The 14,654-nt window shown below is 36.4% G+C and overlaps 1 protein-coding gene across 2 annotated transcripts; it reads left to right on the top strand.

Moving 5' to 3' along the window:
* Positions 1–5,007: 5,007 nt before the first annotated feature.
* Positions 5,008–9,850, top strand: ctsla (cathepsin La). Of its 2 annotated transcripts, none has more exons than XM_088911237.1 (8): positions 5,008–5,149; positions 6,175–6,310; positions 6,975–7,097; positions 7,273–7,431; positions 7,819–8,043; positions 8,376–8,544; positions 8,749–8,866; positions 9,402–9,850. In XM_088911237.1, exons 2-8 carry the CDS (start codon positions 6,185–6,187, stop codon positions 9,499–9,501), a joined length of 1,020 nt encoding a protein of 339 aa, XP_088767363.1. In that variant the 5' UTR covers positions 5,008–5,149; positions 6,175–6,184; the 3' UTR covers positions 9,502–9,850. The 2 variants fall into 2 exon arrangements, with proteins under 2 accessions (XP_088767363.1, XP_088767362.1); XM_088911236.1 differs by lacking the exon at positions 5,008–5,149 and adding an exon at positions 5,672–5,785.
* The last annotated feature ends 4,804 nt before the right edge of the window (positions 9,851–14,654 follow it).

A 14,654-nucleotide genomic window follows, 5' to 3' on the forward strand; every position in this document is an offset into this window, starting at 1 on the left:
ACAGATAGAAATCAGCTTACTCCTTCGAATTGTTTGCAAAACCAGGTTAAGAACAATGTTAGTATAATGATCTTGTCTGAAAAATCAAATGGATATCATAACCATGACACACCACTACTCAAATCCTTTATCAGTTATTACAAGTTCATCACAATCTCTTATTACCCTGACATAGATTCTGTTCCTTGTTTCTTTGTGCTAGATGGTGTTCTGTATTGGCCAGATGATGACTAAATTAGAAAGGTCTGTTGTTTCTGATTATAGCTTTTCATGCATTTCTCAGATAACAAGCATGTTTATAGCTCATAAATCCCTATTGTAGTTTCCTGTTCTTCTGGATGCCATCCAAAGATGTTCCATGTGATCAAGTGGACTCTTACTGTTCTCATCTTACAGAGAAAGTGTCATTTTACAACTCTGCTGTGAACAACATGGAGAAGAATGCCTCACCTTCAGTCCAAGATGATACAATAACCACTGTTCCACATCACAGTCATAGAATTTTCAAGATTGTAGTCCGAAGCTTATAAGCAATCATCTCTGTGCTTAACATGTGCTGATATTTTTTAGTCATGTGAAATCATGATTGATTTAGCAATGTTCAAATAAACACAGGATACACAGAAAATCTCCTTTTAAATTCTTGAAGGAAATTCAATGAAGGTTATGAAACTAGAAATATGTTGTTTTAAAGTTAAATGTTGGCAGCAACCCCTCCCATTTAGCATATACATATCATCCTAGACTGTACTGTTAGTCAAAAATATCTAAAAGATACAAAATGCAGGCTCTGCTTAGCGCAGACTTCAATTTGCACATCAATCCCAATATACACACCTTATGCTTAATGGCAGCTTTCTGTGTGCTACAGGCTTTGTACTTATCACAGTGGAAAGTTCTCATCAGGTATTTAGTTGGAAATTTGACTAGCATATGAGCAGCTTTTTTTAATCCAAACCATCATGAGATAACCCTCGTTTTCCCATTTTCAAATATATTGCATTTTATGTGCATTGGCTGCATCAAGGCAAGAACTCACTGTTTTGGCTGTGGAGTACTGCTAAAAAAACATGAAGACTGCACAGCTGAAACTTTTTACTTTTCAATGTTGAGTTCGTCTACATGTTCAATTAAAAATAAAAGTCACTCTTGCCTTTTAAGTTTTACTTTACACAACATTCGGATGCCTTATCAAAGATTTGTATCATACTTTAGCTCTATTTAAAAGTTGGTGATTCTCAACAATACCATTCTTAAGGCCAATTCACACCGAAAGCGGTTCTGAAGCGTTTTTTTGTCGTGTCTCGCGGAACAGATGAGCTTCCATTTTAACCAATGTTTCAATCCACACCATCTCCGCCAGACGTGCGTCTCACGTCTGTTCCCTCCGTCCTCCTGCGTTTTTTTACGCTCCGTGTATATTTTTTCCCCAACGTGAGTCAAGCGTAAACCCCATAGAAATCCATTCAAATCAAACAACACTCACACGTTCTATACCCTGTGAAGTATATAAACACAATCTACAACAATATTATGATCATGCTGGCACAAAGTAGTCCATTGGTACAGTGCAACTTTTCATTTTGTTGTCACGATTTGTTGGCACAATAACTAGCTGATGACACTGACACGGATAAAGTATTGTGGTTGTTTGTCCAACCGCTCGTGTCGGGTTTTAATCAATTACACTGTGTTGCAATTACAGGTAGTCCAACTTCAGCTGTTTTCCCGAAATCGGAAGTTTTCTGTCAGAGTTGGTGTGGATTGGACGCATGGTCGCTTACACTGCGCTGACGTGTTGCTTCTGGTGTGCTTTCGGTGTTAGTCGCAAAAGTAACGTAGTGAGAAAGAAAGTGCACTTAATTTGATCTTTAAAGACAATACTCTCTTTAAAAAAGTGTTGTTAAGGGCACCTGTAAGTTTATTTGCAATTTAACTGAACTCCTACATCCTCTGAAAAAGGAAGGCGGTTTGCGTCATGTATCACGATTAATTTACAAATTGCAGGTAGTAGATTAAGAATTGATTAGAATTGGGACGAATGCTCAAAATTAGCGTAATTAGCACAGAAATCAGCATTAGGATGATCACCACAGCTCTTCTTGATTTAGATCGCTGATTTTGTAAAGTTAATACACTATGAAAATTTAGGATGATGCCAAAATACGTGCTTTATCAAATAGTGTAGCACCTGCAAAGGAAATTCTAAAAGACTTTTGACAAAATCTAAGACTTGGTAAACGTAAGACAAATGACATTTAATATAGACAAGTGTAAAGTATTGTAGCAAAACAATTAACTTTAAATATAAAATGGGAACTCTTGAGCATGAAGAAGCTGCCTACTATATGAAAATGACCAGATAATGTAAGGAAAGAATGAAAAAGGTCAACAGAAAGTCAGGATATAGTTAACTTATAGGTTCTATATCAAGGAATGTTAAAATTGTACAAACCACCAGTAAGACTTCATATAGAATATTTTGTAGAATTTTGATCATGTTGTTACAAAAAAGAAAGTACATTTCCAAGCTAAGAGGAATGCCCAGCCACTGACTAAAATAACTTTTTTATCGTTAAACGGAAAAGACAAAAATGGTTGATGCAAGCATTCAGAATCCTTAAAGGCAGTGATGAAGTCAAGGAAATGCATTTAAAACTAAGAACCAGAAGCACTTTTTTACACAAACATTTATGGAAGTCTGGATCAAGCCGGCCATACTTGTTGCCAATGTCATCAGTTCTTTCAAGATACCTGCTGGATGAGTTCTAGCTAATTAGCTATTAAAAACTGAGCTACTGAAGGGACTGTATGTTCACTTCAATTACATTTGCAAATATTCGTCTTTAACAATAGTTTAAGGTTGATATGCACATTAGAGTGCAATGGCAAATATTGTGTAATATTGCTTGTGTGTTGATTTTATTGCACTGAAATTAGTGAGATCAATGTCTATATTCATAATGTTGACTTCCAGAAAAAAAAGTGACTTCCACTGCCTACAGATAAAAAAGATCAGAAACGCTTTGCATTTTATAACAAGCTGGATCTTTATTTCATCTTGTTGTGGAACAGGAAATGTTGCTATGCCTCTGACCACTGAAGGTTTAAGCTCAATTCAAACTATGTATCCTAATTCCTAACATATTTACTTACTAAACGCTGATTTTGTTGATCCAACAAGATTGCTTCTTGCACGGGTGTCAGTTTTACAATGCAGATGAGCCTAGACAAGCCTTACTGTTTACCAGGCTGCAGACCTTAAATGTGCAGAAAACCAGAGCAATCATATACGGTACCTGTCACATCTGCTTACATCACTTGCAAATGAAGTCTGGGCATTTTACAAGTTAAATTTAAAACCTTGGCTTACATTCTTTCAAGAACGTAAATTGTATTTGCAGGACTGTTGGTATTAGTAATGTACAGTGTGTTACCATTACTCATAATCACGCTACAGGAGATGCTGAACTGTTAGGTATTGACCTAAAAAGAACAGAAGTCATTTCCTTGTCAAAAGTTGCTCAAGAAGTTGCATGAGCACATTCCCAGTTGCATTGCCAGCAGAATACTCAAACATATGGGAACCAAATGTAAAGCTGTAGTTTTTCTTCAAAATGAAAATGATTTATCATGAAATTATGCCACCTTGTGTGAGGGGATCTATAAAGATTTTACTTAATGTTTTTTTAACAATGTGAAATAGAAAATGTTACTATTCAATCCATTATCACTGTACTGTATCTCACCTAAAAGTTAATCGTTCAGTATAAACACTTTAGCTTAATGCAAAACAGCTTTTGTTGAAAGGAATGCCAACCTGATGCCTCTCAAACAGCACTTTCAGGATCCTAGTAGCTGGATGTTTAAAGAAACATAATAAAAATGACTTGTTGGTTTTCTGTTGTGGATATCTTTAAAATTCTGTTATTTCTAGAATCAGTGACTAGGCAACACATGTAACATGTCCTTGTTGCCACTTCATCAAAATCTAAGAACATGTCATCAGAATAGGTGCTGTACAGTATGGCACAAAATTTTAAATATATTTGTGAGATTTTGTTAAATGTCTGTGAGAGTCCAAATATCTGTGCATAAACGAATAATATAAGCCCACTATTAATTGTGTTATGAATGTAAAACATTAAAATATTTGTTCAGTTACCAGAATATCCAGAAGAAATAAGGTTTTATTACAGTGATATGTAAAATGAAAGGCTGATGTATTTCTCCAAATCTTTTTTTACAGGTCTACCACACTGCTTCCATAGGAATGTAACTGAACATTTTCACCAATTTTCAGAAAAAGAAGGGCAAATAAGGGTGTAGCTTTGAGAAAACTTTGAAATACGCCTGTCAAAGATTAACTCTCAAAGCAACTTAATCCTAAACAGCTTTCAGTCACCGAATAGTTAGCTATGGTGTCTTAGAATTATTCCACTAACTGCATTTCTAAATGTAGTAATGTAATTATGACATGATAGAGTGATTTGAAGAAAATGTTCTTGCTGGCATGTTTTTCTGAACCGAATCAACGACGTGGCTACATTTCTCAACCTAAACCATGTGATGGTCGTCACATGGAGATCGCACCCAAAACTTAAGGTGTTATTACATGGAGGATGAAGTGATTGTTTTCCTACTATTAAACTAATACATGAACACATTTTCTTCACTGAATTATACAGCGTATTAAAAAGAAAACCCTGCAGGAGTGATAGCATTGACACTTTTAAAAATAAGATTTGAAACAATAAATTATAATTACTTTAAATCGTTTGTTAATTATTATAATTAATATTTGCATATTGTATATATATATACAGACTTGAAACCTCCATTAAATTATAATCAGAGGTTATTTCAGTTATAATATTATAAACGAGGAAGCGTTTTCGTTTCCCGTGTTAGATTTTTCCTGTCTCCCCCCAAATCAGACATTCCCAAAAGATAGCAGCTTTAGTGTGGGACACAGTTCGTCACGTGAAGTGAAATCACGTGCGGGGAAGGGGGTCGGGGTGGATCCTGCGGGAGGATAAGGATCTTCCAGCCAATGAGAGAATCCAGCGGCTGAGCTGTGTGCAAACTCGCTGTATAAAGTTGCACAGTGTGTACAAACCGGGACATTCTCAACGCTGTAAAAGAAAAGGTAAGTAGTTCGAATTTTAAATAAGCTTTATTTTTTTTGTAATTCCTTGAATGAATTTGGCTTAAATGGTTTTTTTCAGGTTGGGTTTAGGTGTTTTCAAATGCCTTGAGCCGAATTAATATTTATAATTACTAGATCAGTGGATTCTATACAACGTGCTAAAGGATAATTACAATCTGATCACGTACATAGTATTGTAGAATGTTAAATTCATTACTCTGCGATAATGAATCGGGCTCTAAATGTGTACGTATTCCTTTATTGTATATGTCGGGGTGGCTTTGTTGGGTTTGCAGTTGTTTCGGACGCCAGTTCGTTGGTGGCTGTAATTTTAAGGCAATGCATTGTCATTGATGAAATTAATACGTGACTTAAGACGATTCAAAATTACCGGCTACACGGGCTGTTTTGTACGGAAGGTGATATTTAGTATCGGTTTCCCTTTCGGGTTGCGTTTGGAAGTGACTTCAGGTTTTGTTCCCTGGGAAATGATTCAGCCAGCTGCTTGGGAACGCCCGATCTCGTGATCTGTGGCTGAACAAAAACAAGCTGTTCCTAGGAAAGAGGCCTCTGAGTCATTTAATAGATGGACTCGCGACGTGGTTTTACAGTAAATGTACAAAAAATACAAACTAGGTATTGCGCATTTATTACTGGTTAAATTTAGCATTTTGTTCCGTTGCATTTTTGTCCCTCGAATTCGGCCTGAAACCGTACTATTTGAGTGCCTCCCAAATCCCCCTTCCCCCCCCAAGGTGCGTTGTAGATTCCTGTTTGTTATAGATAGGTTTATCAATTGGGACCAGTTCTCATTCTGCGTGCGTGTGAAATGGATCACTTGAACGCCCGATTATTTTTTTTAAAATAAAATCCTGTATACTTCTGCCGTATATTTCGGCTTTATAATCCATACATTAATACATCGTTAACATTCAGGTAACTTAAGGTTTCTTTCAAAAGACAAACGTAGTGCAACTGTTCGTTTTATGCGAAAGCTAATTTTTTTTTTCCCCCCTCTTCTCCAGATATTTCACCATGCATCTAGATCTGAGTCTCCTTTTGCTGTGCTTTAGCGCGGTCTTTGCCGCTCCAAGTCTAGACCCTCAGTTGGATGAGCACTGGGAACTTTGGAAGAACTGGCACAGTAAAAAATATCATGAGGTAAGATTTTCAGGCATGGAAATGTGAAGGAATTGCAAATGTGGAGGTAAAAATCCATCTTTATTCAAGTTTTTTAGCAACTTTTATTCTGCCTAGCTTTACATTGTCCCCATCTCGGTTCCATTACAATTTAAATTCCCAATAATTGGATACAATTTGTAAAACACAGACTTGTTTAAATTCTCAAGATGGAATTTGGTCCAACTAGTTTTTATGGCACTAGCACAGATTTTCATTATTCTTATTACTCCGTTTTCTTTAGGGTAGACTCCAGTCTTTTTATAGCCATTTTGCTTGTGAATTATACTATTCTCAGTAGTGTGATTAAATCTTTCCTGCTAAGCGCTTACATTTCACACTGTTGGAGAATCTGGTGAAGTGGTTCTGAACTTAAGTTACAATCTGAATATTTAATAATTCCTTCTTAGAGAAGGATTTAGTTAAGCAGATCAGTATTGCAGTGTGTTGTGCTTTTTCATTCTGCTGCTTAGACTTGTGATGTTATTTGCAGGCTTGGTGTAAAATCAGGCTGTAAAACAATGAATTACTTCAAATGTGTAAAATGGATATTCTACTGAACTTACTGGTTCTCCACAATTCACATGGTTTCCAGTTAGGCATTAATAACTACTAAACCTCACTGTTTTCTATCTTCTTTTCATAGAAAGAAGAAGGTTGGAGGCGAGTGGTCTGGGAAAAGAACTTGAAAAAGATTGAGTTGCACAATCTTGAACATTCGCTGGGCAAGCACTCGTTTAGGCTGGGGATGAACCACTTTGGTGATATGGTAAGGCATTTGAATTTTGTGCATGTGGATCTCTGTGTTTTGCTGGTATTTAACATTTGTGAATGTATATTTCTTATACATCTGAATTTCTGCCCCCTGTAGAACTTAATCTGTGGTAGAAGTTTTGTCCACCTCGTATGGCAAACCCTGAAAGATTTTTCTGGTTGCTCTACAGACAACTGAGGAGTTCAGACAGCTGATGAATGGATACAAACGCAAGCCATCTGTGGAGAGAAAGCTGAAGGGCTCCATGTTCCTTGAACCCAACTTCCTGGAAGCCCCCCGCCAGGTTGACTGGAGAGAGAAAGGGTATGTCACTCCAGTGAAGGATCAGGTAAGGAGCTTTAATTTATTTCCTCCTTAAAGACAAAATACTGTAGATACTGTTTTACTATTAAAGCAGACTTGAAATGCTGCTGTAATATGGTTACAGTATCAATGCTTTTTTTTAAAAAAAATCTGAAAAGTATACAAAACCAGATGCAGTGGCCTAAAGATAAGGGTACTTAATTTTATCTAGAAAATACCCAAGGTCTTCTCTTAATGGTTACAATTCCACATCTTTTGTGCATTTGCTCAAGGTCTTTGTATTAAGAAGCAGAAATGGAAATCAATTTAGGAATGTGATCTGTAAAGATGGGACCCATATGCCTAAGTATCGAAGAAATTTGGTTAGTGTTGCAGCTGTAGTCTTTAAAATGCCCCCTGTATTTTCTTCCAGGGTCAGTGTGGTTCCTGTTGGGCATTCAGTGCTACAGGTGCCTTGGAAGGCCAGCAGTTCAGGAAGACCGGAAAGCTGGTCTCTCTGAGTGAGCAGAACCTTGTGGACTGCTCTCGTCCAGAGGGCAACGAGGGCTGCAATGGTGGTCTCATGGATCAGGCCTTTCGGTATGTCAAGGACAACAATGGCTTGGACTCCGAGGAATCCTACCCATACATTGGAACTGTAAGTGTTCTTGTGACCTTCTTTCATAAAGTATGCATGCCATCAAGTGTGAATATATTATCTACAGTCTTTGCACCACCCTATTTCTGTAAAACTACGGTTTGTTACAGGGGCAGTTTATAAAAGATTCAGGCCACCTTACTGCTTTACTGAAAAAAGTTTGCTCTCCATATGTTTGTGAGGTTTGATCACCTTTTACTCTTGCTTTATACGACACTGGAACTCGGCTCACATTTGTAAATTTTCTCTTGTTGAATAAAGGTTGCAGATGCAGTGCTAATGATATTCTCTGCCTTTATGATGCATGATCTTCATTTATTTTTCTTCCATAGGATGACCAGCCCTGTCGTTATGATCCACAGAACAGCGCTGTCAATGACACTGGCTTTGTGGACATTCCCAGTGGTAAAGAGCATGCCCTGATGAAGGCAGTGGCTGCTTTTGGGCCAGTTTCTGTTGCTATTGATGCTGGCCATCAATCCTTCCAGTTCTATCAGTCTGGTAAGAAAAGTCACCGTAGATGTCTAAATGAGATCTAATTAAAGTGAGCATGAGTTTTTTTTTTTTCCCCCCCAAGAGTAATATTTAATGCTGCTGAACCACATTTTGTAACATAAATCAAAGAAATGTATATATGCTACAGAGCTTATGCTGGTTGAGTGCTTAGTACTTTTTCATCCAATATGTCCTAATTGTTCTTTTCAGGTATCTATTATGAAAAAGAATGCAGCAGTCAAGATCTGGACCACGGTGTTCTGGCTGTAGGCTATGGATTTGAAGGAAAAGATGAAGATGGAAAGAAATACTGGATTGTGAAGAACAGGTAAATAATGCACTCCAAACTACTTACCCCAGTTTAGTAGTTCTGAAGCCAAGTATGGATTAGAATTGGATGCATGTGAATACCACTGTGGAAAGTATCCTTCGCTATTGGCTGACTTGTTTCGGTGGTTAAGAGCTGATTGATTCATTATTTCACATTGCTTTATGGCAGATTGTATGTCTACTTGGGAGGTGGGGTTGCCTTTAGCATTGAGGGCAGACGTGATCCTTCAGTGTTTTTCAATGCTAACTAAAATAGTAGAGGGTTCTGAGCTCCCAAAGTAATGGCAGTTGATGTATATACACATTGAAGAATAGACATGAGTCGGTAATTCAGGTGGATAGCTGTGTTAGTATGTGTAGGCTGCAAAGGAACAAGTAATAGGTTTATTCCATGCTGAAAACAGAAGATAGGGCTCACACCTGAAGGCTCCACGGCCAAAACATTGTTTTCTTTTTTTCAGCGTGGAATAAACTTTTTACTTGTAACTATGCATGATTGAGCACAGTGCTAACCTGCTTCCTTTTGTTCACAGCTGGAGTGAAAATTGGGGCAACAAAGGCTACATCTACATGGCTAAAGACAGAAACAATCACTGTGGAATTGCTACAGCTGCAAGTTACCCACTGGTGTGATGTGAAGCAAGCTGAGTTTTAAACAATCTTTGCAAGATTCAAAGGATCATGGTGTAATTTACAGCCTTAATGAGGCTTGGACAAACCACAAACCATATTTTACCTTCTGGTGATTTTACAAATTGTCCCAGGGCATTGTTGCAATGCTGCTTGTTTTAGTGATTTTGGTTTTTTTTAACTTGATTCTTTCAGACCTTTTTGTCTTGTAAATTATAGAGGTCCTAGTGGAGGTGACGGTGGTCTCTTTCACAGTGCACAGATCTTGTTTTGTCAGTTTTTTTTTTTTCCTTCTGTGCAGTGTACAGAATGAATGTTTTGTACTTGTGTTCCAATAAAGTTTTACCATTAATTGCTTGGTGGTATCTTTTTGTTCTTCATTCAGTTTTACAAAAACTGATATTCATGAGGTCTTTTAAGTGTACTTCCTGTTGCATGCTAGAAGTGAAAAGGGATTCTTGTGCTACAGCAGCGGCAGAGATCCTTTGGATACCTCCTTTGGCAATGATTTCCTGGTGCAGGCTTCCCTCAATTTGGTTATAGTGAAAAGACCCAAAATGGACACAACTGTACTAATGTTAATTTTTTTTTCTTGATGAAATGTAAAACCTGACTTGCCATTGCCTGGTGTCTATTTTGCAACTAAAGACCTTTATGATCTTTAGTATTCCATGTCTAACCAAAATATCTGCCAAAAAGTTAGTGTTCAAATGTGATGTTTATCCCCTGGAAATTGGTCTTTAGTTCAGTGTGCATGCAGCACCTCTAGAGATTGTCCCATTCCTAGCGCTGTATAGTTGCAAGTGTTAAGCCTGTGATAAATGTTAGACCACACAATAAGCGTATGCCACCATGTGAGTGTATGAGAGAAGAAATTAAGTTTTGGGCCATGAATTTGTAGAGTTTGAAATCTGTTCACTGCTCAGCTATCTCTAGTGGAGCAGAAGAGGCAAAGGCACCCTAATGCAAAATAGATCCCACAATTGTTCTGTCCACCTACTGCACCTGGTGCCATTTTGAATAATAAGCCAAATAGTTACTTGCTTTACCAAATGTACCTTTTGTGTTGCTATGGAACAGGCTGAAGATGCTCCATTGAGATCAGCCTTAAATAGCAGTCTTGAGATTGTATGCCCCACAAGTATCTATGGGAATGGATTAGCTTTCAAAACCTGCTAGTGTAAATTGTCCTTTTCCTGGTAACAGCTATTTGCTCTGCATTGAATGTAATGAAGATGAACACCACATTCAGACTAGAGTGTCTTTATTTTATTTTTTTAGCTGTCTCTGCTTCTGAGGACAGACTCTTCAGATAGCAACCCAGGTTACTTCCAGAAACTTATACAATAACATGAGTAAAATCCTTAAAGGAAATTTGAAGAAATTATATTTAGAAATCATTACTGTTAAATTGCTTATATAAATCATAAATATATGTGATAAGTGCAAATCTCCATTTGTTAACTTTTAGTTTGCAAAGGAACAAATAAAGTTTTATTCCATGCTGAGAAGAAAAGAACGTTTTGTCTGTGTGTCAAAGAAGGCCCTTTTCAGCATAGAATAAATTGCATCTTGTGCGTGCTGATGCAGTTACCTACTTGGTAACTTAACTTTGTTAAACTCCAGTTGAATACATTTGGAGACTATTAGACTGCTAGTCAATCAAAAACTGGCTTGCTTTGGTAACTTTTATATATTTCAAACAGGGAAGAAAATCAACTTCTCAAGTACCATTTTTTTTGTAAATTTAAGTTTTAAATCTAGTAAATGTTACCTGAGAAATATTGACGATTCTGGGATTAAATGGTTTTTACCAAGTGTTGATTGACTCATTAACTGTCTTCCAACTTTAAAGTTTAAGAACCCTGTATTAACATATCAAAACCTTTTAATTTAAAATCTTGGGAATAAATAAAAGGTACAATTCTAGACTTGGGTACTTAGTTGGGTTTCTTTTTCTTTGAAATACCTGCCCACTCTTGTAAATGTCTGAGGCGAAAAAGGCGGAAACAAAAATGATTAATACAATGTGTTCAGAATTGTTCATGATACTCCATGGAATTTCCTGTTGCAACATCTATGGTGCTATGAGAATGCATGTTTTTGCCATGTCATAGGAAACATTCTAATACTACAGTTAAAGCAGTAAGAGTAAGGAAAATTGGAATCAGAAAGCACTTGGAAGTCAAGCAGTTCTTATTCTCAGTTGCACTAATATTACAAGAAAGAAAACTCTGAACTGATTTTCCTGAGCAGGAAAATTTGAGGTGTTCGGAAGCAGTAAAGTTTTTATTTAATGTACTGGTTTAAGTCGTGATGAGAGAACAGTTGGGTTTTCAGTGTAGATAGGAAGGAAAAGGCTTATAGCACCAGCTCTTTGTCTTAAAGAATATGGAAATCTAACAGCAGGTAATGTATTTAAGTCCCTTAGTAACCAACTTTATTTCTCAGTGTATAAAAGAACAAAAAGAAAGTCAGTTATTCTAAAGCTGTTTTAACTATGAAAAGAGTGTTTTAGGTACTAGTTAAGAATTAAAGCAGCAGTTAAATTAGTTGTAATATAGCTAAAAAAATAACAAGAAGACATTGATTAATTGGTGCCATCTAAAGACAGCATTTTGTCACTTCCCAGCACTAAAAGAATTCTTCAGTTACCAAACAGGAAATCATTATTAATTTATTGTTGTTGTGCACGTAATGTAAAATGTCCATTCACCTCCCAATCAAAAAACACCTAAAGCACAAAGCTGTCCAACTTTATATAAAAAAGAGTTATCTCAAATAATATAACCAAAATAATATAATAGATGCTGCTGATTAATGTATTAGTTCAAAAATGACTGGAAAAGATCATTGTGAGAGTTCATGAATCTCACCGGCTTAAAATACTGCCTTTATAATTACAGATTGTTGTTTTTTTCACAAAGAGCACTTGGAAGTCCAATGATACATTTTCGCTGAGTGTCTCATCAGACACGTTTATGCAGTCACTTCAACTAGTGAATAGCAGAAAGATTTCTTGGACATTCTAGGATTATTGTGTGTAGTACTGTGTAGAGACATCTGTGGGAAACAGTAATCCATTTTTGTCAATGTGTAATGAGCATGTCTTTCTCCCAGATATAGCCATCTTTAAATTTGGTGGGCAAGCCTATTTTGATCTAATTACAAGTTTATATTATTCAGCCCCATGAACTACCAGAATCTGAGCAAGATGTGAAGGTGAACTGTAATTTTCTGAGGGTCTAACTGAAACTGGTTAGTTCATTGCAAGAGGTGGAAATTCCTGGTATGAAACTTGCGATGTCCTTTCCTTAACCTTTTCTAGGCAATAGGACTCAAACAGCAAGTGATTAATAAATTAAATTCCTTTTAAACATTAAATATTACATATTTAAACATTAACCAATTTTAGGCATTTCTTTTGAAATAATAATATTAGGATCTATGCAATGTGTACAGTTTGTTTTAATGAAACACACAGTATATTGATTCAAGGTGAAAGCAGAGGTTAATTTCATTCTACAAAAAGAAGAAAAACAGAAACTTCAAGGTAAAGAGAGCAAAAGACAGACAGAGAATGAATAGAAGGGAGTGAGAACGAGGCACCAAAGATATGGAAATTCCGAAAACAACTTTCCTTGGGAAAGTGTGGAGAGCAGAAATCTCCAAGTCAATGTGAAGATTTTGCAAGTGTTTAGTCGACTATTGAGAGCAGTGGGGAGGTGTTAAGGTAGTTTTTAAGGATAATTTGCACTTCTGATGTCTTTCTGGAGTAGGAGTCTTTAAATCCCTGTGAAAGAATGCAGACAGAAAGATCACTGTAATGGCTGGGAGGGATAAAAACTGTGAACTATTTGAAATATATTAACATATTTTTTTTCTTTTCATCAGAGTTTTGTGTTGGCCTTTCAAAGGTAAGACTGAGGGTCAGATACATGTGGAATTTTTATTTTTGTGTTAGTTGTATTGTTGTCTGTGGACACATTAAACCTCTTTAAAAAAAATTCACCTCTTAATACTTTCAAACAAATGCTTTCTTTACTCTTTTTCAGATACAGTGAAACCCAGTCATTGGCAAACGGTTGTATGCTCAGTCACAAAACATGCAGACAATGTGCCCATTTACTAAAAATATAATCGCAGGGCTAGAAATAGACCAAAACAAAAACCTTCAATGATGAGTTTAACATTCTAGTGATGCTGTTAAGTGCCAACAAGAAATGTTTCCTTGTTATCTTGTTTTAAAAGTTTTGTGTTTGGTGTTAACAGCCTCTCCTGTGTGTAAATAAAGCCAACACCTAATCAGCGAATGTGTAGCAAGATTTAATCATTTCTTAAATCTTGTTAATCACTTTGCCCCTTTCACATTATGATCAATCTTTATTTCAGAAACTTAGATAGAAAAGGCTGTGATGAACACTAATGTGATTTTGCACCATAGTATGAGTATTCATTTTAAGCTGCTTGACTTCTTTGGTAAGGGAAGGAAAAGCCATAATTAAGCAGACATGGATCCTTAAAATATCCAGGTCCCACTACATTACATGTAACAGTTTCCTAATGCTATAGTAAATTGTTTTTTTCTCTAAATGGTAAGCCAGATAATAATTACACAATACTTAATACTTAAACCAACTGTTGTTAATTTATTGAGTATTCTGATAATATTTAAATATATCATTTTCTGTTTGTAAATAGATGACAGAGTAAATAGGAGCCCATGTTTTGTGCCGTGAACCACTGTATGTAGAACAGGAAAGAAGCAAGTGAGTAAGATATTAGGTAGTTCTTTTATAGTACTGTGTTGTCTTGTCAAGCTAAACAGTTCTGCAGAATGAAACTCAATTTTTTTGCCAGAGCTGAAGACGTTGCTAAACATGTTTGAGTGGGGGTGAGGTTTCTGCAATATTCTGGTTAATGTTGTTGCTGTATCGTTTTGCTTGTTTTAGGCACAAGATCAAATTCCACTCTGTGACAACGCTGGTTGTTTATGTTTCAGAGGCATTACGCTGAAGCAAGAAAATGCTTTGCCCAGAGTTCTTGTAATCAGATTTTTTCTATTGAATAATTTCCTGGATCTTGGTTACAAAAACATAGCTTTACTGTACTGGGGCCAGATTTTATTATTTAACGGACAGTTCATTTCTGCTTAA

Source organism: Atractosteus spatula, chromosome 3, assembly GCF_055471065.1.
Source record: "Atractosteus spatula isolate fAtrSpa1 chromosome 3, fAtrSpa1.hap1, whole genome shotgun sequence".
NCBI classification, from domain to species: Eukaryota; Metazoa; Chordata; class Actinopteri; order Semionotiformes; family Lepisosteidae; genus Atractosteus; species Atractosteus spatula.